A 21,330-nucleotide genomic window follows, 5' to 3' on the forward strand; every position below is an offset into this window, starting at 1 on the left:
CAGGAATTGCATTGAAATGGGGGCGGCATTGCCCTCTGGTAGGGACCTTTTTAAAATAAGTCACATGGTACCACGTGGAGTGTTAGGTGGATTCCTTCTAGGTCTGGCATAATACCGATATAACCGTGTAACCGACGGTTATGAATGAAGAACGTCATTAGAGATTGTTTGGAGATTCTCTGCCCTCGACTTACAATTAAAACCAGTACATTAATAATTGTCAGTGCTCACTGATAAAAGTGGATACCTATTCATGCCAATGCGACAGAGGTGCGACTCCATGACTGGGAAAAAACGTGATCTAAATTTGAAGGGATAAACAAACTCCTAAAAGAGAAAACGGAATCACTCTAAAATCATTCCTGTAAATTCAATGTGCGGGTCACAGGACTTGAAACTACTGTGGAAGCAGGCCACCCAACTTCCTTCATGAGCGATGTTTTCTATGAACTGTTTGGGCAGGAGAAGCTGGGTCACAAGCCACTGATTTAACATTGCACACCAAACTGGTCCACTCCGCAAGGGCTCTCGCTGAATGATTTTATGGCTCTACAACTTTGAAGTCAAGCAGCAAATTGTTAGCCTTGCAGCAGAATCCGGGGGTCTGACCTATGCAGGGAAGAGGACCAGCATCTACCCAAACCTGACTGCCTACAACAGAAGACCTACATCGAGGTAAGATCCCAGCTACGCAAGCTAAGCCTGAAATGCAGCTTCATCCAACCAGCAAAACTCATCTTCAGGTATAATATCCATACATAATCACGCAGCCTATCCCATGGCTATGATGCTGCCCTCAGCATAAGACAATGATGCTGCCCTCATGGGTACAAGGAACAATATTACTATTATTGCTGAGCATTAGGGATGTCCCCGACAAAAAAAAATTATTGGTCGACCGAAAGTCGTCTGTTCTTTCGACCAATTGATTGGTCAAAAATATTCAACATGTATTTTGGCATATAGACACACCCGATGTGTTTTAATAAAATCAACTATATGCATTGAGCATTCCTGATGCTTTAAGCTTATGGTATGATTAAATAAGATAAATGCCTCAGGCACCAGAGATTTAGATATTGAAAAGGATAAAACGTTATCTCACCCAACTTATCTCCTCCTGCTGGCTTTCAGAGTCTCTGACAATGTATGTGTCTGTGCCAATGTTTGTGTTGCTTCACAGTCCCCGCTGTTCCATAAGGTGTTTTTTTTAATCTGTTTTTTTCAATCAAATTTGACTGCTTGCATCAGTTACTTGATGTGGATTAGAGTTCCATGTAGTCATGGCTCTATGTTGTATTGTGTGCCTCCCATAGTCTGTTCTGGACTTGGGGACTGTGAAGAGACCTCTTATGGCATGTCTTGTGGGGTATGCATGGGTGTCCGAGCTGTGTGCCAGTAGTTTAGACAGACAGCTTGGTGCATTCAACATGTCAATACCTCTCATAAATAAAAGTAGTGATGAAGTCAATCTCTCCTCCACTTTCAGCCATGAGAGATTGACATGCATATTATTAATGTTTGCTCTCTGTGTACATCCAAGGGCCAGCCGTGCTGCCCTGTTCTGAGCCAATTGCAATTTTCCTAAGTAATTTTTTTGTGGCACCTGACCACACGACTGAACAGTAGTCCAGGTGCAACAAAACTAGGGCCCGTAGGACCTGCCTTGTTGATAGTGTTGTTTAAGAAGGCAGAGCGTCACTTTATTATAGACTTCTCTCCATCTTAGCTACTACTGCATCAATGTTTTGATCATGACAGTTTACAATCTAGTGTTACTCTAATAAGTTTAGTCATCTCAACTTGCTCAATTTCCACATTATTTATTACAAGTTTTAGTTGAGGTTTAGGGTTTAGTGAGTGTTTTGTCCCAAATACAATGCTTTTAGTTTTACAAATATTTAGGGCTAACTTATTCCCTGGGTGGCAACTCTGAAACTAACTGCAGCTCTTTGTTGAGTGTTGCAGTCATTTCAGTCACTGTAGTAGCTGACGTGTATAGTGTTGAGTCATCCGCATACATAGAAACTCTGACTTTACTCAGTCAGTGGCATGTCATTAGTAAACATTTAAAAAAGCGAGGGGCCTAAACGGCTATCCTGTGGAATTCCTGATTCTAACTGGACTATATTTGATAGGCTTCCATTAAAGAACACTCTGTGTTCTGTTAGACAAGTAACTATGCACATTATAGCAGGTGGTGTAACACATACTTTTTTCCAGCAGCAGACTATGATCAATAATGTCAAAAGCTGCACTGAAGTCTAACAAGACAGCCCCCACAATCATTTTATCATCAATTTCTATCAGCTAATCATCAGTCATTTGTGTAAGTGCTGTGCTTGTTGAGTGTCCTTCCCTATAAGCATGCTGAAATTCTGTTGTCAATTTGTTTACTGTAAAATAGCATTGTATCTGGTCAAACACCATTTTTTTCCAGAAGTTTACTAAGGGTTGGTAACGGGCTGATTTGTCGGCTACTTGAGCCAGTAAAGGGCGCTTTACTATTCTTGGGTAGCTGAAAGACTTTAGCTTCTCTCCAGGCCTGAGGGCACACGCTCCCCATTAGGCTTAAATTGAATATGTGGCAAATAGGAGTGCCAATATCGTCTGCTATTATCCTCAGTCATTTTCCATCTAGATTGTCAGACCCTGGTGGCTTGTCATTGTTGATAGACAAAACCTTTTTCACCTCTTCCACACTGACTTTACAGAATTCAAAAGTACAATTCTTGTCTTTCATAATTTGGTCCGTTATACTTGGATGTGTAGTGTCAGAGTTTGTTGCTGGCATGTCATCCTTAAGTTTGGTTATCTTGCCAATGAAAAAGTAATTAAAGTAATTTTCAATATCAGTGGGCTTTGTGATGAATGAGCCATCTGATTTAAATAAATGAAGGAGCCGAGTTACGGTTTTCATATGCACGTTTTCGTGTACTTTTGATTTAGTTTTATAATAACGTCTTCATATTTCAATCATTGTCATCTGGTTAATCAAAATTCTATCCAAATCTAAATGAAAAATGATACAAACCTAAAAAGTAACTTCTAATGCCAACTACGTAAAAATAGCCTACATAAAGCCAACAAATAAAAACATTGCAGCCTGCAGTTTAGAAAATATCCTGATAAAACTAAATATACTAGAAATCACATTGGCTACACATCGCCGTCTGCAACAAATTTGAAACATTGTATCAACTTTTAACTTGGGTCTGGCCAAAGCTTGTTCTAGCGAACTTGCAACATTGTATAAAATATTCTGGGCCCTCAGCCTTTCCCCTGCCAGTGAGTTCGGGACAGACACAGCTGTAGGCTATTTATGCAAGGGAGACGAAGCAGTGCTTGACTTGGGCAGGAGCTCACTGGAGTACCGGCACCTCACATTTTTTACTGCTTGAGCGCCTGTTCCTCTTATAGAATAAAAGTATTGTGGAGCTCCTGCACCTAAATATAAACAGTACCGGAACCTATTTCAGTCCATGTCAAGCACTGATTAGAAGTAATCAGGTAGGCCTATTTTTATGACGTTTCCACTGGATCAGAGCATGACATTTTTCCCTTTCACGTGGAGTGCTTTTCGAAAGAGATAGCTGGAAAGATTTTTCCAAATACTTTGAGGAACTATTGTAATTCTCAATGGATGTAAAAACAGACTAAGTTTTGTTGCTGTTTGAGGTGAAAACATTACTTTGAAAAGCTCCACAGGTCATTAGTGGTAGTGCGTTAAACCAATCAGAAATACGATCAGTTCCCCAAATGGTCTTAAATATACAGTATACCTACATTTGCCTGCAGGCCAGCTAGCTTATAGGCCTACTTCTATGCATGCGTGTCCTTACTCAACATTGACAGGAGCGCTCCAAACAAAGGACAATGACTAAATTGACACAACTCGTAATTTATATGACATAAAGCACTTCTTTCTCACAAGTGTAGAATAGGTTTTGCACTCTGCAAACAATATGTCCACTCAGACAATGGAATGGGAAGACTGGATTAATAACACTGAATGCATTAAGAGAAATTACCGTAACCAAAGTAACAAACATTGTAGATTAGGAATTAACGGTAAATGTACTCCTGGTGATCTATGTAATGGGGAATTGATATACACTAACAATCAAACGCAAACAATTCACACAATGAATGTGCACAATTTTGCAGGAGAGTGTATTGTATCTGGGTGCATGGTCAATCCGACATCTGCATTGGAGTGGCTTCTGTCTGGCCATTACCATAAAGGCCTGATTGGTGGAGTGCTGCAGAGATGGTTGTCCTTCTGGAAGGTTCTCCCATCTCCACAGAGGAGCTCTGTCAGAGTGACCATCAGGTTCTTGTTCACTTCCCTGACCAAGGCCCATCTCCCCCGATTGCTTAGTTTGGGCTGGACGACCAACTCTAGGAAGAGTCTTGTTGGTTCCAAAATTCTTCCATTTAAGAATGATGGAGGCCACTGTGTTCTTGGGGACCTTCAATACTGAATAAATATTTTGATACCCTTCCCCAGATCTGTGCCTCAACACAATCCTGTCTCGGAGCTCTATGGACAATTCCTTTGACCTCATGGCTTGGTTTTTGCTCTGACATGCACTGTCAACTGTGGGACCTTATATAGACAGGTGTGTGCCTTTCTAAATCATGTCCAATCAATTGAATTTACCACAGGTGGACTCCAAGTTGTAGAAACATCTCAAGGATGATCAATGGAAACAGGATGCACCTGAGCTCAATTTCAAGTCTCATAGCAAAGGGTCTGAATACTTATGTAAAGAAGGTATTTCTGTTTTTGAGATTAGAGAGATTAATAGGCGAGCAGCCTCTAGTAAAGATTAGGTCAAGTATATTGCCTGCCTTGTGAGTGGGAGGGGGCTGGGAAAGGGGGAGTTCAAAATAGGCAAGGAGGGGAAAGGGAGTTGGAAAGAAATGAATCGAAGGCAGACATCGGGAGGTTGAAGTTGCCAAGTATGAAGAGTGGTGCGCCATCGTCAGGAAATGAGTTTATCAAGGTGTCAAGCTCATTGAGGAACTCTCCAAGGGCACCTGGTGGGCGATGGACAATAATGTTAAGCTTGAGTGGACAAGCATGGAATTCAAATGAAGAGATGGAAAGGTGAGAGGGAGAAAAAAGAATCGCCACTTAGGAGAACTGAGTAGACCTGTGCCACCACCACGTCGACCAGATGCTCTCGGACTATGAGAGAGAACATAGTCAGATGAAGAAAGAGCAGCTGGAATAGCAGTGTTCTCTGGGGTGATCCATGTTTCTGTCAGGGCCAAACAGTCAAGGGACTGAAGGGCAGCATGGGCTGAGATGAACTTGGCATTCTTGACTGCAACATCGGCAGTTCCAAACACTGTCAGAGACCCAGAATTCCACATGGGTTGTGCTCGCAGGGTACACTAAATTAGAAGGGTTGCAGCCAAGGGATGGGGAGCATCTGTAAAGCCTACAGGGAGAGGTGCGAACAGGTATAGAAATACACACATTTGACAAAGCTACAAAAGAGCAAAATTATAATCTGTAAAATACTCAAGTGAGAGAGTGGTGTGGAGCCTTCCTCTCTTTCCTTCCTGAGATGGAGCCTGAGAAGCTAGTTTTATACACTCAGAAAAAGATTAAACTACTCCCCCTCCAATACAGCCACTGATTACCAAAAACAAGTCACAGATTGACCTGCCCCTTGATCCTGGTTGATGTGACATCAACTATCTGCAAATTATGAGCAGTCAGCAGTTCACACAACAAGTAGGCTACTGGGAAGACAGGCAGCACTTAAAGGCCCTAGCTAGCAAGAAGACAGTACTAGACCACAACAGATAAAGGCAAAACATGTATACTTATCACTCCTGCAGATATCAGGAGTCCTCAAGCTATAGAATTAAGCACTATTTACAGGGCTATTTATACATAAAATGGGTATATAACCCCTATAAACTTTATTTATAATTATGTGACAATTTTAGATTGACAATAATTACATTACACAATTTCTGATATTATATCACATCTTAACTTTAGTTTCCTGCGTAAGTAAAATCAGGATTATGCCACTACTGCCATTCATTCCAATTAGACTGGTTTGGATTTCTCCCTGACCAATATGGCTGCCATTTTTACCCCATTCTGTAACTTTGAGGGTTTTTGACCGCCCCTCTAGTAAATTAATAGGATCTCTATATTATATGGTTGAAATATTCCTCATGTAATGTCAATGGACAGCTAACATAGCTGCCATAGAATGTTGAAGTGTCATGAAAATGCATCATAATGGAGAAACTGCATTGATCCAACTCTCCAAATACATGGCTCTGGGTACACTCACAATGGCCGCCAGTCCACCAATTATGCAATCACTGACTTGAATGGGATGCCCGTTCTATTAATTCTATTTAATTTCTAGCACATGAGGTCAGGAGCAGGGAAGAGGAGAAAATGTGCATAAATTATATATATTTTTGCTATCAAAATTCCATGACGTTCACAGCTGTAAATACCCTCTTCTTATGCTGACAACTTCTCCTTTTCTCATCCACTACTTTCCTCTTTTCGTCTTTCACTTCCCTCTCTTTCTGTAGCTTTTGTAGAATATGCAGACATAAAAAATCTAAAGAAAGTGCTGCATTAGACTCAAGTCAGTGCCTGTATTTATCCTATATCAGTGTTTCAGACCCCGATCTCTACATTGAGTCAAGGTATGGGTTTATTTCACTGAAGAAAATTCTCTACACAATCATTCACGCAGACCAAAGTATTTCACTAGATATTCACATACTCTTTTGGTGTGGACAACGCCCTTGGAAAAAACTCGTCACACTCCGGATCGGATTGCGTAGAGCAAACTTCTTGAAATAGCTTTTCTAGAATGGTTTAAGTCAACAACAGTGTTACCTAATGGTCTGTGCCATGCTAGTAAATACCCACAGACTTCCAGTCATTGCGCTAATGCTAGTTAGCATTGGCTTGCGAAACTAGAGTTCATCTGACTTTAGGGAAGTAGATAAAGGGCCTCATGGCCAAAATCTCAAAGCTTCCCAACAACGCTTCACACGTCAATGGAACAGGTGAACTGGCTGTTCTACCATTGTAGCCTATTTAAAATTAAATGAGAGATTGGACGAATGGTATCCTATTAATTTGTTGTATAGGCTCCTTTGGGAGTAGCCTATGAAACCATCAGTCAGAAAAATGTGAGGAATTTTATTCTGTGCTGATCATGGAAATGGAATAGGAAATTGATTCCTATTTCTAATTATTTTAGATTTCAAAGATTAAAATAGATTTTCACTCTTCTCACTAACGGCAAATGACTGCATCTTGTTATTATACACTTAATTAAAAATATAAACGCAACATGTAAAGTGTTGGTTTCATGAGCTGAAATGAACGATCCTAGAAATGTCCCATACATACAAAAAGCTTATTTCCCTCAAATGTTGTGCACAAATTTGTTTACATCCCTGATAGTGAGCATTTCTCCTTTGCCAAGATAATCCATCCACCTGACAGGTGTGGCATATCTAGAAGGTGAAAGCATGTATGGCGTTGTGTGGGCGAGCGGTTTGCAGATGTCAACGCTGTGAACAAAGTGCCCCATGGTGGGGTTGTGGAATTGGCAGGCATAAACTATGGACAACGAACACCAATTGCATTTTATCGATGGCAATTTGAATGCACAGAGATACCATGACGAGATCCACAAGCCCATTGTCGTGCCGTTCGTTCGTCCGCCGCCATCACCTCATGTTTCAGCATGATAATGCATGGCCCCATGTCGCAAGGATCTGTACACAATTCCTGGAAGCTGAAAATGTCCCAGTTCTTCCATGGCCTGCATACTCACTAGATATGTCACCCATTGATCATGTTTGGGATGCTCTGGGTCGACGTGTACAACAGCGTGTTCCAGTTCCAGCCAATATCCAGAAACTTCGCACAGCCTTCGAAGAGGAGTGGGACAACATTCCACATGCCAGAATCAACAGCCTGATCAACTCAATGTGAAGGAGATGTCGTGATGTATATACTGATTGGTTTGATGATCCACACCCCTACTTAAAAAAAAAAAAGTATCTGACCAACCGAGGCCAATCTGTATTCCTAGTCATGTGAAATCCAAAGATTAAGGCCTAATTTATTTATTTCAATTGACTGATTTACTTATTTGAACTGTAACTCAGTAACATTTTTGAAATTGTTGCAGGTTGCGTTTCTTTTTTCATTGTGTTTTTATGAATAAGCCTGTCATCAATCCCTGCATTTGCCCAAAATATGATTTTCCTGCTTGCAATGCAATACTTTAACCACAAGGAATTGTGCATAGGCCTACACATGGTCTAAAGTTTGCATTGAGGTAAGAACATTCTCACGTCAAAGTCAGTTTTTATAAATGCCAACTTTTGTGTGAAAACTGGTGCATGCATGTTTTGGGGTATATTTTGTACATATGTAACATTTATAAATGAGGCCCCAGGTGTTTGATGTGGCTGACTCTGTCTCTGGTACCATCTTGACCTTCACTGGTAAAGGCCTCCCTCTAACGTTCATGGGAAACTCTATAGCATGTCTTTAGTCGTCGATCCCCTAGTCCTCCACCAGGCTCCAGAGGAAAAGTATAGTCACCACGCCTCCACCAACCTCATGGCATAATCACAAAGACAGCCCAACAGAGTCATACTGATGGAGACACCAGGATGATTTTAATTCACCATGTTTCTCCCTTCTTCTCATCTGGTCTCACCTCATTTCGGGTGTGTGTGTGTGCTCGTGTCCAGGGCCGAGCCGAAGACTCATTGAAAACTGCAGATACCCTTTGGCCAGTGTCATTTGAAAGTCAACTGTGATTTTGTAATAGTCACAGACATTAAGAGAAACTAGTTGGTGTTAAACACTTTTAGTGTTAACACTAAACCTGTTGAACTGTTTTTAACTGATGAGTCGTGATGAGAGAATGAGCTCCGGTTTTCCTGTCTGCCTGGGTTTCTCCAACCTGGTTCTTCCCAACCGAGGAATGTTAAATAAAAGAGGCTGTCTGATTTACATTAGCAGTGTGTTTTCCACCAAAGCCCTGCCAGCTAACTTTAGAATGGAGCCTTGTGGGGCTCACTCGGCTTACTGTGCATGAGGTGATCCCTTTTTCCCCTCCTCTTTAGCCTTTTACTCGCTCTCTCCCACTCTCTCTTTCTCTTGCTTTCTCTTCGCTTTCTACCTCTCTGCCTCTCACTCTCCATTTACCTTTCTTTATCCCTCTTTTCTCCCCACATTCTGCCCCATGTTATATATTATTTTTAAATGGGTCAGCAGATGTTAGAAAAGGGAGCGATATGGGAGGGGGAGAGGGATGGGGGAGAGAGATTGCCAAGACCAACAGTTTGGTTTTTCGTGTGGGCGGAGAGAGATGGACCCCTAAGAGAAGGGACGTTCAGTTCCAGACTTCTGCTCTGCACCCCACAGACTCTCATTTACATCTGAAAGATCCTGAAAAATACCATTCAACGAGGAGGAACATTTTGCTCGTCTGTAAACAAATGTTTCCCCTTGAAGTGTTACTAATCATAGAATACTACTTTTGGGCAACACTTACAGATCTCCAAGGCTGGCATTAAGTTAAAGTGAAGGCTCATCTTTCAGCTAATTAGCAGTTAGCAGGAGTTATGTTTGTATTCAGTTTGCAGTTTGAAAATATGGACCAATTAGCCACAATTATCAGTACAAACTCATCCCCTGTTCTTCAAGGTTAGCAAGCTTTGTTTTGGAGGCCATGAGCTGATTTTTGTTACCTATTCCTTGAACTCCCCCATGTAAGCCCAGGCAATGTTCATGGTATTGTGTAAAGCACTGAAACTTGGAGAGGGACTAACAGGAGAGGTGGGTCCATCCAATCTGTCTGAGTGACTCAAAAATACAAGATGCAGCCTGCCACCCACGACTTTAGGTTTTTGTCCCAGATATATAAGCACTCTCCGAACATGATGCTACGCTCGCACAAACAATGATTTCATACAAATAACAGGGACAGCAACACCATTTCAGTAAACCGTGTTGCGCAACAACACCAAAGCAGTGTACAGCACATAGACCGTGTCTACACTTGACACTTACATGCGACTTCTGCTATCACGATATGAAGGTCACATTGAAAAGACACATCTAGAAAAGCCTTATCGTGGTTCGATTGTTTTCAGATCTGGCTAACCACTTCAGAAAGTGGTTGTGCGCACATTTCTCCTCAGTCTGGGCGCAATCAGGCTTTCGAAAGCGCATACAGTGGGCAACGTCATCAGCACTTCGCCCACAAGTCAGAAAACGTGTGTTTTTAGGAGCGAGAGGCACCTTTTTTCATCAAACGTTGGAGGAAATGTATTCCTGGCGTCTGAGGAATGTCTTTGATGGCTTCGTAAATGCTAGCCAACAAACGTATTTAGCTTTGCTAGCTAGCTTGCTGGCTAGCTACGGAGGTTAGCTGGCTAGTTAGCTACAGGAGTTTACTATTGCCATCAAGTTGGGAGGTTATCAGATTTAGCCTATTCCACTGTTTGCAGAATGCATACTGCATTTGAATATAGTGCGGGAAAAGGGAATCCGAACACAATGTGGACAGGGTAGACACATTTAAATGTAGGTGTAGACGAATGACGTTTTCGGAATTCGATGATCAGAACTCCATGATCAGAATACAAGAGCTGCATGAACTTTCATGTCTAGACATGGCCATAGTTACAGCTTTAGCATCGCAAACATCCTAGGAAAACATTTTACTGCATCCTACTTTAATATAACATATACAGTTGAAGTCGGAAGTTTACATACACTTAGGTTGGAGTCATTAAAAATCATTTTTCAACCACTCCACAAATGTCTTGTTAACAAACTATAGTTTTGGCAAGTCGGTTAGGACATCTACTTTGTGCATGACACAAGTCATTTTTCCAACAATTGTTTACAGACAGATTATTTCACTTAGAATTCACTGTATCACAATTCCAGTGGGTCAGAAGTTTACATACACTAAGTTGACTGTGCCATTAAACAGCTTGGAAAATTCCAGAAAATGATGTCATGGCTTTAGAAGCTTCTGATAGGCTAATTGACATCATTTGAGTCAATTGGAGATGTACCTGTGGATGTATTTCAAGGCCTACCTTCAAACGCAGTGCCTCTTTGCTTGACATCATTGGAAAATCAAAAGAAATTAGCCAAGTCTGGTTCATCCTTGGGAGCAATTTCCAAATGCCTGAAGGTACCGCGTTCATCTGTACAAACAATAGTACACAAGTATAAACACCATGGGACCACGCAACCGTCATACCGCTCAGGAAGGAGACTGTCTCCTTCCTGAGCTCCTGTCTCCTAGAGATGAACTTACTTTGGTGCGAAAGTGCAAATCTATCCCAGAACAACAGCAAAGGACCTTGTGCTGGAGGAAACGGGTACAAAAGTATCTATATCCACGGTAAAATGAATCATATATCGACATAACCTGAAAGGCCACTCAGCAAGGAAGAAGCCACTGCTCCAAAACCGCCATAAAAAAGCCAGACTAAGGTTTGCAACTGCACATGGGGACAAAGATCGTACTTGTTGGAGAAATGTCCTCTGGTCTGATGAAACAAAAATAGAACTGTTTGGCCATAATGACCATTGTTATGTTTGGAGGAAAAAGGGGGAGGCTTGCAAGCCGAAGAACACCATCCCAACCGTGAAGCACGGGGGTGGCAGCATCGTGATGTGGGGGTGCTTTGCTGCAGGAGGGACTGATGCACTTCACAAAATAGATGGCATCATGAGGGAGGAAAATTATGTGGATGTATTGAAACAACATCTCAAGACATCAGTGAGGAAGTTAAAGCTTGGTCGCAAAGGGGTCTTCCAAATGGACAATGACCCCAAACATACTTCCAAAGTTGTGACAAAATGGCTTAAGGACAACAAAGTCAAGGTATTGGAATGGCCATCGCAAAGCCCTGACCTTAATCCTATAGAAAATTTGTGGGCAGAACTGAAAAAGCGTGTGCGAGCAAGGAGGCCTGCAAACCTGACATCCTGTCAGGAGGAATGGGCCAAAATTCCCCCAACTTATTATGGGAACCTTGCGGAAGGCTACCCGGAACGTTTGACCCAAGTTAAACAATTTAAAGGAAATGCTACCAAAGACTAATTGAGTGTATATACATTTCTGACCTGGGAATGTGATGAAAGAAATAAAAGCTGAAATAAATCGTTCTCTCTACTATTATTTCACATTCTTAAAATAAAGTGGTGATCCTAACTGACCTAAGACATGGAATTCTTACTAGGATTAAAAGTCAGGAATTGTGAAAAACTGAGTTTAAATGTATTTGGCTAAGGTGTATGTAAACTTCCGACTTCAACTGTATGTTTATATTTTCTAATAGGCGTTAGTGTCGTAAATTAAAATCATAAGCCCTCTGTTCAGCAACAATTTCACATTGAAATGTCTTTAACCCAATAAAACTCCAAATGGAAGTGGACAGGGGAGAACTGGGGAGATTTGAAACGTGATGTTTTGGGCGACAGACAGACTGAAGGATTGGCTGGTCCTGGGGAACAGTCAGTCGGGTGGCGTGGTTGGCCTGGAGTTCCAAATATAATCTGCTGAGTCATTCACTGAGTCCCACTTGTGGGCAAAGCCCTGTTCTGGTCTAGTCCACTCTGGCTGGGCAACCCTGGGCAGGACTCTGGCTGAGGCCCTAAGCACTCTAATAAGAAGACGATCAGCCTTTAAACAGATTTCTATTAAATAGAGCCATACAGATGAAGCATCTTGGAGAGCGTAGCGTTCTCGAACAGGCCTTTCTGAACTACATCAGGGCTTCCTCATCCTGGTCCTGGGGCATTATTGTGTTGCACTGTTTTGTTCCTGCCCAGCACCAACACACCTGATTCAGTTAATCAAGGGCTTGGTTAGATGATCAATTGAATCTGATGTGTAGCCTAGGTTCTGGGCCAGAACAAATAGAGCACCCGTGTGGGTCCCCAGGACCAAGAAACTCTGACCTACAGTCGAACTTCCTGCTCACATTTCCCATTTGTTTAACCCATCCTCTGCTTCCCTGTCTCAGCATATAGTACGTTGTCATGCCACCAATTTCACACTGACCAGAGCTGAAGGCTGGTATTATTTTTTCCCCCTCTGGTGTAGTTGTGTGTGTGTTGTGTGTGGAAAAGTAGTCATTTGGCCAATCTCAACCAGGGTAATGATGTGTTTGCACTTCCCCCTGCTGTGCCCTGACAAAGCAGACTCTTAGACAGCGGTTCACTGTTTATTCCCCAAGAGTTGTACACGTTTCTCTGTGGTTGAACCTGTGTCTAAAACTGCTGCACAGGGCACATCTGTATATAGAATCAGGATGATGTGATTGAGTTTGAAGGAAGAGTGGTGGTAGAACACTACAACAGGGAAAGATGGGGAAGGAGAGGAGGGATAGGAGAGATGAATTGAAAAGGTGCAGTACAGGCCTTTTGTACGACGTTTCTGCTTGTTACTGTTCGTCTAAATCAGGGATCATAAACTGCATTCAGCCACAGGCTTCCTGAGTGGATGGTCAGGGGGCTGAGAAATAATTATACATCTGTTGTAGACTGAAAATTGATCACAAGAAGCCCAAACAGATAACATATTTGACCAAAGCATAATCATTTCAAACCTTGCTGACATTTGTATATGATCCCTCTATTATGAGTGGGAATAACGGAGCTGATTTGCTGGTGTTCTTACAGTCTTTTATGTCCAATATTTAAAAAAACGAATGAAATACAAATATATTATTTTTGCTCAGAAAACTTGGGGGGGGGGGGGCAAATAAAAATCGGACCGCCAGTTGGGGAACCCTGGTCTGAATGATGTTTTGTCTCTGCCTGTGTTTCAGGTCCGCACAGCCGTGTGTCGCGGTGCCCCCCCAACGAGTACCAGTGTGGGGGGATAGAGCTGTGTATCCACATGAGCAAACTGTGCAACGGGGTTCCGGACTGTACCGACGGCTGGGACGAGGGGCCGCACTGCAGAGGTACTGAACACACGCCCACCCTCACTTCCTCCCTCCCTCCCTGCCTCTCGTTCCATCTCCCCCTATTCAAATAGCCTGTACAGATAGTACAGTGCATTGTATTTGTCACCTAACCCTCCCCCATACATTCTCCGCCCAGGCAGGGAATCTTGCAGTATTACAATGAAGGGGAGGTGGCCTGGCCATGGCAGATTGATTTTAGCATGGCCATGCACTAAGGCTTATCGTCCTACCCCCACATTAATGGACCCAGAACATGCGTGCTGCCCACATCAGACATTACTCCGTCTATAAAATTGGATTATGATTATGACGGATTACTGCAGATTTACATGTAAGAAACATGTGTAGGATTATAATAAACTGATTTTACCACCAAGCATTGTTGAATTCCCTTGGGGTTTTGCAAGTCTGGCTACCTACAGTATTTCTCACATTTCTGGCCCTGGTTAACTATTATTGACCTGAATGTGTTTAATGTATAGGACAAAGTGGACAGACAGTAAAATTATTAAAAACATTAAAGCTAAATTATTAAGTGAATTGTTTGCAAAGGTCTTTGTCCTCATCTAATGTAAGGCTATAGAAAGCTGTCCCCATTGCTCTCTTTTCCCTTTCCCCCTCTCACTAATCTCTGTACCACTCCTCTTTCATCCCCCTCTTTTAATTAGCCCCCACACCTTCCGGTCTCTCTTTCTGTCCATCCGTATTATCACACTCTTGTGTTGTTTCTCATGGGAGATGTTGTTGTCATGACTATACTGCCCATACTTTAGCTACAGCTCTGTAAGCAGGTTTGAGTGTATAAAGCGGGTCAGACTTCTAAACGTGTGTGTCAGTTTGTGTCTGTGTGCACACTCTGACTGGCTTTTCCAAAACAAAAACTGGGAGCACACTCAAATCATGATTATCCAGCCTGGATTACCTATTTTCCAAAATAACTGTGCCAACGAAAGTTCTTAACTGAAAACACGTGCTGATTCTGATTTGGTTGGCTAAACGGAGAGAAAGAAAAACGTGATGGTGTGAAAAGCCTGACAGTGGATCTTTATTGGACGGGTGAACTAGAGGACAGGATGGCTGGATAGATTGGTGTTAGCTGAAGCACTAAAGGTTGTCTAATACCCATGGCTGGTACAATCCATGAATGGGTCATGGTTGGCCAACGGCATAAATTGGAAAGGGGGGTAAAAAATAGTACCCTAGTACTAAGGGCTGGGACTTACCAGGGACCTCACGATACAACATTATCATGGTACTTAGGTGCCGATACAATATGTATTGGGATTCTCACCATTCTATATGAAATGCGATTCCATACTGCAATTTAATGTTCCAAACATATTGCTCACCATGTCTGCTGCAGATGGACAAGCGAGAGCATGAGAAAATACATGTTGGTCAGTCATGGAAAGAAAAGTGCTGAAAACATGTTGGCTCACTATTTAAAAAGAACAAGCTATAGGATGAAAAACACCAGAGTTTTTGTGCCAAATAGCAAATAATCTACCTAGCAGAAACAAAACAAACATTATCGACACGTGGAGTCTAAGTATCAATATAATATCGTCCAAAATAATATTGTGATATGTAACTATCAATTCTTTTCCCCCATTCACTACCTATTACTAGACTAGAATATTTGAGTGTCTGTTATACAGTGCTTCTTCTGTACTGTGTGCACAAGGAAATGTCCACACCCGCATTCACTTCAATACATACTGTAGTCACACTAACACATACTCCCTCTCTTACACACACACACACACACACACACACACACACACACACACACACACACACAGGTTTACTGCATGTGTTAGTGTAACACTAGGATTTTAAGTGTGGTCAACACCACAGCCACTTCTTTGGATCCCATGAGACACCTGTCACCTCAATTCCCATCCCTTCATCCTTCCATCCCTTCATCCGTCCACCCCTTCAGAAGGATTAAATATTTATGGCAGTAACACGGAGAGAGGCGGGACATCAAATTTTCATGCCGCTTCACGCTGGCAGGGCTTTGAGTGGTGTGGGTGTGCGCGTCTCCATAGGCCGGCTTTCATCTTCCCAGGTAGTCAAATGGCAGGTTAGAGGAGGGGTTACCCATCCTTCATACATTCCTCCAATGATTCATCCATTGGTTCATCCAATGATTCCCACAATTGTGTGAAGTTGGCTTTTGGGTGGTGGACCTTTTCTTGATACACACAGGAAACTGTTGAGCATGGAAAAAACGGCAGCGTTGCAGTTCTTGACACAACTGATGCACCTAATACCATAACCCCTGTTCAAAAGCACTGAAATCCTTTGTCTTGCCCAGTCACCCTCTGAATGACACACATACGCAATCATGTCTCAAGGCTTGAAAATCCTTCAATCTGTCTCCTCCCCTTCATCTACACTGATTGAAGTGCATTTAACAAGTGACATCAATAAGGGATCATAGCTTTCACCTGGATTCACCTGGCCAGGCTATGTCATGGAAAGAACACGTGTCCTTAATGTTTTATACATTCGTTGTACCTTGACCTGCAATGGGGCTTATGTCCCATCGGTGTGTCTGCGTCGCGGTACCCCCCCCCCCCCCCCCCCCGTTGTAACACAGTGACATTGAGGTGGTGGTGTGATTTTATGGGACATCTTGTAAAAGCCGCCTGCTAGTGCTTCTACAGAGCTTTCAGAAGTTTGATAAAGCAATGTAGCTACGGATTGCCACCAGCAACGGGCAAATGTGCTGACTTGTGTTTCATATTTTTGTGCTACTCAACGATAATGTTCTGAACTGTGGTAAACAAACGAGGAAGCCAGCTACTTTAGGTGCCCCACCTTTAAGAACAAACTCTTAGTTTGAAACTTTAGTTCCCTCTACCTCTCTATCTATTTCCCTCTCTCCCCTCTTCTCTCTCCCTTTCCTTCTACCTCTCTTTCTCTCCCTCTCTTCTCCTCTCTTTCCCCTCCATTCTCTCTCCTCTCTCCTCTCTGGTGTATAGTGACAGTGTGAATGGGCTGATGTTGCCCTTAAACAGTGTGTGTGAGAGATATTATCCAGGTCTAATGTGACCGCTGCTGTTTTGTCTCTGCTGCTCTGACTCAGAACACTGGCCCGGCAAACACAGGTTTTCTCACAGGATGTAGTGGTGACAACTCATGACTCCGTGAGATGACAGAGAGGTGTGTCATTGTGTGAGCGTGTGACAGCAATATTAAGGCGTGTATGGATGAACGATTCTGTGTGTGTTTGTGTGTGTGTTTGTGTGTTTGTGTGTGTGTGTGTGTGTGTGTGTGTGTGTGTGTGTGTGTGTGTGTGTGTGTGTGTGTGTGTGTGTGTGTGTGTGTGTGTGTGTTTGAGGTCCGCCTGGCACAGGCCTGTCCTGCCTATGAGGGATTGATTAGTGCCGGGCTGCAGTGTTTGCCTGTGGATTTCTCTCCCTGGCCAGGCACACAAAAACCCCATTGTGTGTGTGATGGGGTGTGTGGATGTCCGCAGCTAGGGCCAGCTCTCTGTATATCCCTTTACCAACCACTAAACACCCACACACAACACACCCAACACACACAAACCTCACACAACCTACTCTCCCACTCACTAAAACCACCCACATGCACACATACACTCCTACATGCACTGACTTCTCTCTTGGGTGTGAGTACAGTTCACTGGGTTTTGGGAGCATTGATTGCCCATAGGAAGCTGAGAGGTGCACTTTTTCCAAGGCCCAGGGGCCCATTTTTCATCCCCAGGCTTTCCTGCTTCCCTATGCCCAGAGGCAAGCCCCCAGCTCTGGGTCTGGTGTGACAGACAATGTCCTATATGGCTAGAGCCTGGGCTACTGATTCCAACATATAAAATGACTGTTTTGCAGTTTTAAGAGTGATTTATTGTCCATGATGTACAGACATATCTAAGGTAAAGATGATCAACCTAAACTCAGCAAAAAAAGAAACTCACTGTCAACTGCGTTTATTTTCAGCAAACTTAACATGTGTAAATATTTGTATGAACATAAGATTCAACAACTGAAACATAAACTGAACAAGTTCCACTGAAATTGAATAATGTGTCCCTGAACAAAGGGGGGGGTCAAAAGTAACAGTCAGTATCTGGTGTGGCCACCAGCTGCATTAAGTACTACAGTGCATCTCCTCCTCATGGACTGCATCATATTTGCCATTTCTTGCTGTTCAAGCTCAGTCAGATGATGCTGTGACACACCGCCCCAGACCATGACGGACCCTCCACCTCCAAATCGATCCCGCTCCAGAGTACAGGCCTCAGTGTAACGCTCATTCCTTCGACAATAAATGCCAATCCGACCATCACCCCTGGTGAGACAAAACCGCGACTCTTCATTGAAGAGCACTTTTTTCCAGTCCTGTCTGGTCCAGTGATGGTGGGTTTGTGCCCATAGGTGACGTTGTTGCTGGTGATATCTGGTGAGAACCTGCCTTACAACAGGCCTACAAGCCCTCAGTCCAGCCTCTCTCAGCCTATTGCGGACAGTCTGAGCACTGATGGAGGGATTGTGCGTTCCTGGTGTAACTCGGGCAGTTGTTGTTGCCATCCTGTACCTGTCCCGCAGGTGTGATGTTCGGATGTACCTATCCTGTGCAGGTGTTGTTACACGTGGTCTGCCAGTGCGAGGATGGTCAGCTGTCCATCCTGTCTCCCTGTAGCACTGTCTTAGGCGTCTCACAGTACGGACATTGTAATTTATTGCCCTGGACACATCTGCAGTCCTCATGCCTCCTTGCAGCATGCCTAAGGCACGTTCACGCAGATGAGCAGGGACGCTGGGCATCTTTTTTTTCTTCTTTCAGTCAGTAGAAAGGCCTCTTTAGTGTCCTACATTTTCATAACTGTGACCTTAATTGCCTACCGTCTGTAAGCTGTTAGTGTCTTAACGACCGTTCCACAGGTGCATGTTCATTAATTGTTTATGGTTCATTTAACAAGCATGGGAAACAGTATTTAAACCCTTTACAAGGAAGATCTGTGAAGTTATTTAGATTTTTACGAATGATCTTTGGAAGACAGGGTCCTGAAAATGGGACGTTTCTTTTTTTGCTGAGTTTACATGGCAACAAACCTGAGCTTGGGAAAGGGAAGAGGGATACCGATTTTTTTTTTATTTACTATGATCCCCATTAGCGACAGCTAGTATTACTGAGGTCCGACACATAACAAAAAATACATTTCAGACAAAAGACTTTACAATTGACATTAGAAACAGTAACATGTAGTGTGTGTGCATCTGTCAGTTACACATACATGTCAGTACATACACACAACAAGTAGGTCACATGGGGGAGAGCCGTTGTGCCGTGAGGTGTTGCTTCATATGTTTATTTAAACCATGTTTGCTGTTCACTTGCTCTGTAGAAGATGGGAGTTCCATGCACTCATGGCTCTGTATAATACTGGACCTGGGGACTGTAAAAAGACCCCTGTTGTCATGTCTGTGTCAGTGCTGTACGTAAGTTGACTACGTAAGAAATTGGGAATTTCACAATAAAAACCAAGAAGCGATGCATTCAGTCTTACCTCCAACAATAAGCCAAGAGAGACTGGCATGCGTAGTATTAATAGTCAGTTGCACAACTGAAAGCATTCAACCCAAATGTATCTTCCATTTTTAACCGAAGCAGAGAGGTGGCGGGCCTGCCTTGACATCATCGGCGCAGTAGTTGTTGGGGGTTATCTGCCTTTCTCAAGGGCTGAACCAATTCTCCACCTTGCCAGCTCAGGGTTTCAACAAGCAGCTTTTCGGTTACTGTCCCGATGTTCTAACCGCTAGGCTACCTGCTGTCTATATAAATATATAAATGGAAGGTAATCGGGGAGGTGATGGGGGGGGCGCCACAACGAGCAGCCTGGTGACCTAGAGGCTGGAGAGGGAGCACACGTGACAGGCAGCAGACACACTGAGAGCAATGAAAATAATCTACTTCCCTGTCTCATCTACAGATTTATCTTCCTTAAACCCTCCTGTTGTGTTCCTTTCATGTTAATTAGTTGTGTTCCCGGTCCAAAATGACCGCCCCATTATAACTGATTTATAAATCCATAATAATACATATATTATCACCTAATGTCTTGTTAGATCTTTTTATCTACTTACGTTCTTGTGAACATTACAAGTTTTGATCTTCTATTTGCTATTTATGGCCTGTAGGCCTCATTGACCGGAGCTCATACAACAAGTTTTTGAGTTAAAAAAAACCCATAATGTATGGATTATTTTTACTATAACAAATACTCAGATGAAACAGTGCTATTTATCACAGACTACTTTGTGTCAAAGTTTAACAAGGACTCTCTCCTCCTTACCAGTGTCATGATCAAAGATATGATCAAGAGCCTCACATACAGTATATTGTTTGGTCATTGTGCTGCCACAGAATGAATTGTGAGCAAGGCCTCAAAAAAGCTTTATATACCAGAGCTGCGAGAAAAGTTCTACATATTATTGAAACAATGTTGCGATTGTCAGTGAGAATGCCAACAGGTGTGGTTCCCATGGGGGAAAGATTCTATTGGGGGAAAGTTCCCGTGGAAGTTGCCATGGAAGCAAAGGGGAGTGAGGTTGGGGGGGTGTGTTCAAACACACATGCATGTGGGGGTCTGGGAGAGGAAGTGTGTCCATCTAATGAATGGGCATGTGCCTGAACTCAATTTTATTCACTAATTGTAGTCTCACCCATTCATTTCTAATGACCGGAGCACCACAGGTGTACAAAAGTTAAACAAAACACCCAAAATGTAACAAAAATCATCAAAATGTATTTTGTGTGTTCAGATGCCCTGTGTGGACAAAGTCATGGAACCTTATGACAATCAGATTAAATTAACTACATTTTTCAGAGAGAGAACTTGTAAATTGGTCCAATTCGACCGGAACACAGCAGGAGGGTTAAAGTAATAGAATATTTATGAATTCCCCTTTTCTCTGTCATGCCAATACCCTCTTCCTGTGTCCTGCTCCCTTCTCCACCGCTCCTCCACTCTCATCTACCCTCTACCCTCCTCCACCCCATCCATTGTTTCTACAGACATTGCCTCTCAATTGCTCCTCAAAGTGACTCCAACGTATCCTTTCCTACCTCTTCTTCCTCTCTCCCGGTCTCTCTACAGAATTCGCCGCCAACTGCACTCTGTCGAGTTGCCAGGACAACTGTTCGGTGACTCCGTCGGGCACTGCATGTTACTGTAAGAGTGGATATGAAATAGGGCTGGACGGCAAAACATGTAAAGGTGAGTTCCACCAACCGTAAAACCTTTAGCCTTCTAGACACTGACAA

At 42.9% G+C, this 21,330-nt stretch overlaps 1 protein-coding gene across 4 annotated transcripts in view; it reads left to right on the top strand.

Moving 5' to 3' along the window:
• The window catches only part of LOC106565466 (low-density lipoprotein receptor-related protein 1), a 179,971-nt gene that overhangs the window by 60,060 nt on the left and 98,581 nt on the right, over positions 1–21,330 (top strand). For all 4 annotated transcript variants that reach the window (XM_014132681.3, XM_082959228.1, XM_014132682.3 and 1 more), the window contains exons 3-4: positions 13,891–14,028; positions 21,164–21,283. In XM_014132681.3, the coding sequence (XP_013988156.1) occupies positions 13,891–14,028; positions 21,164–21,283 (258 nt within the window). The remainder of the gene's footprint in view (positions 1–13,890; positions 14,029–21,163; positions 21,284–21,330) is intronic.

This window comes from Salmo salar, chromosome 12, assembly GCF_965601325.2.
Source record: "Salmo salar chromosome 12, fSalSal1, whole genome shotgun sequence".
Taxonomy (NCBI): Eukaryota; Metazoa; Chordata; class Actinopteri; order Salmoniformes; family Salmonidae; genus Salmo; species Salmo salar.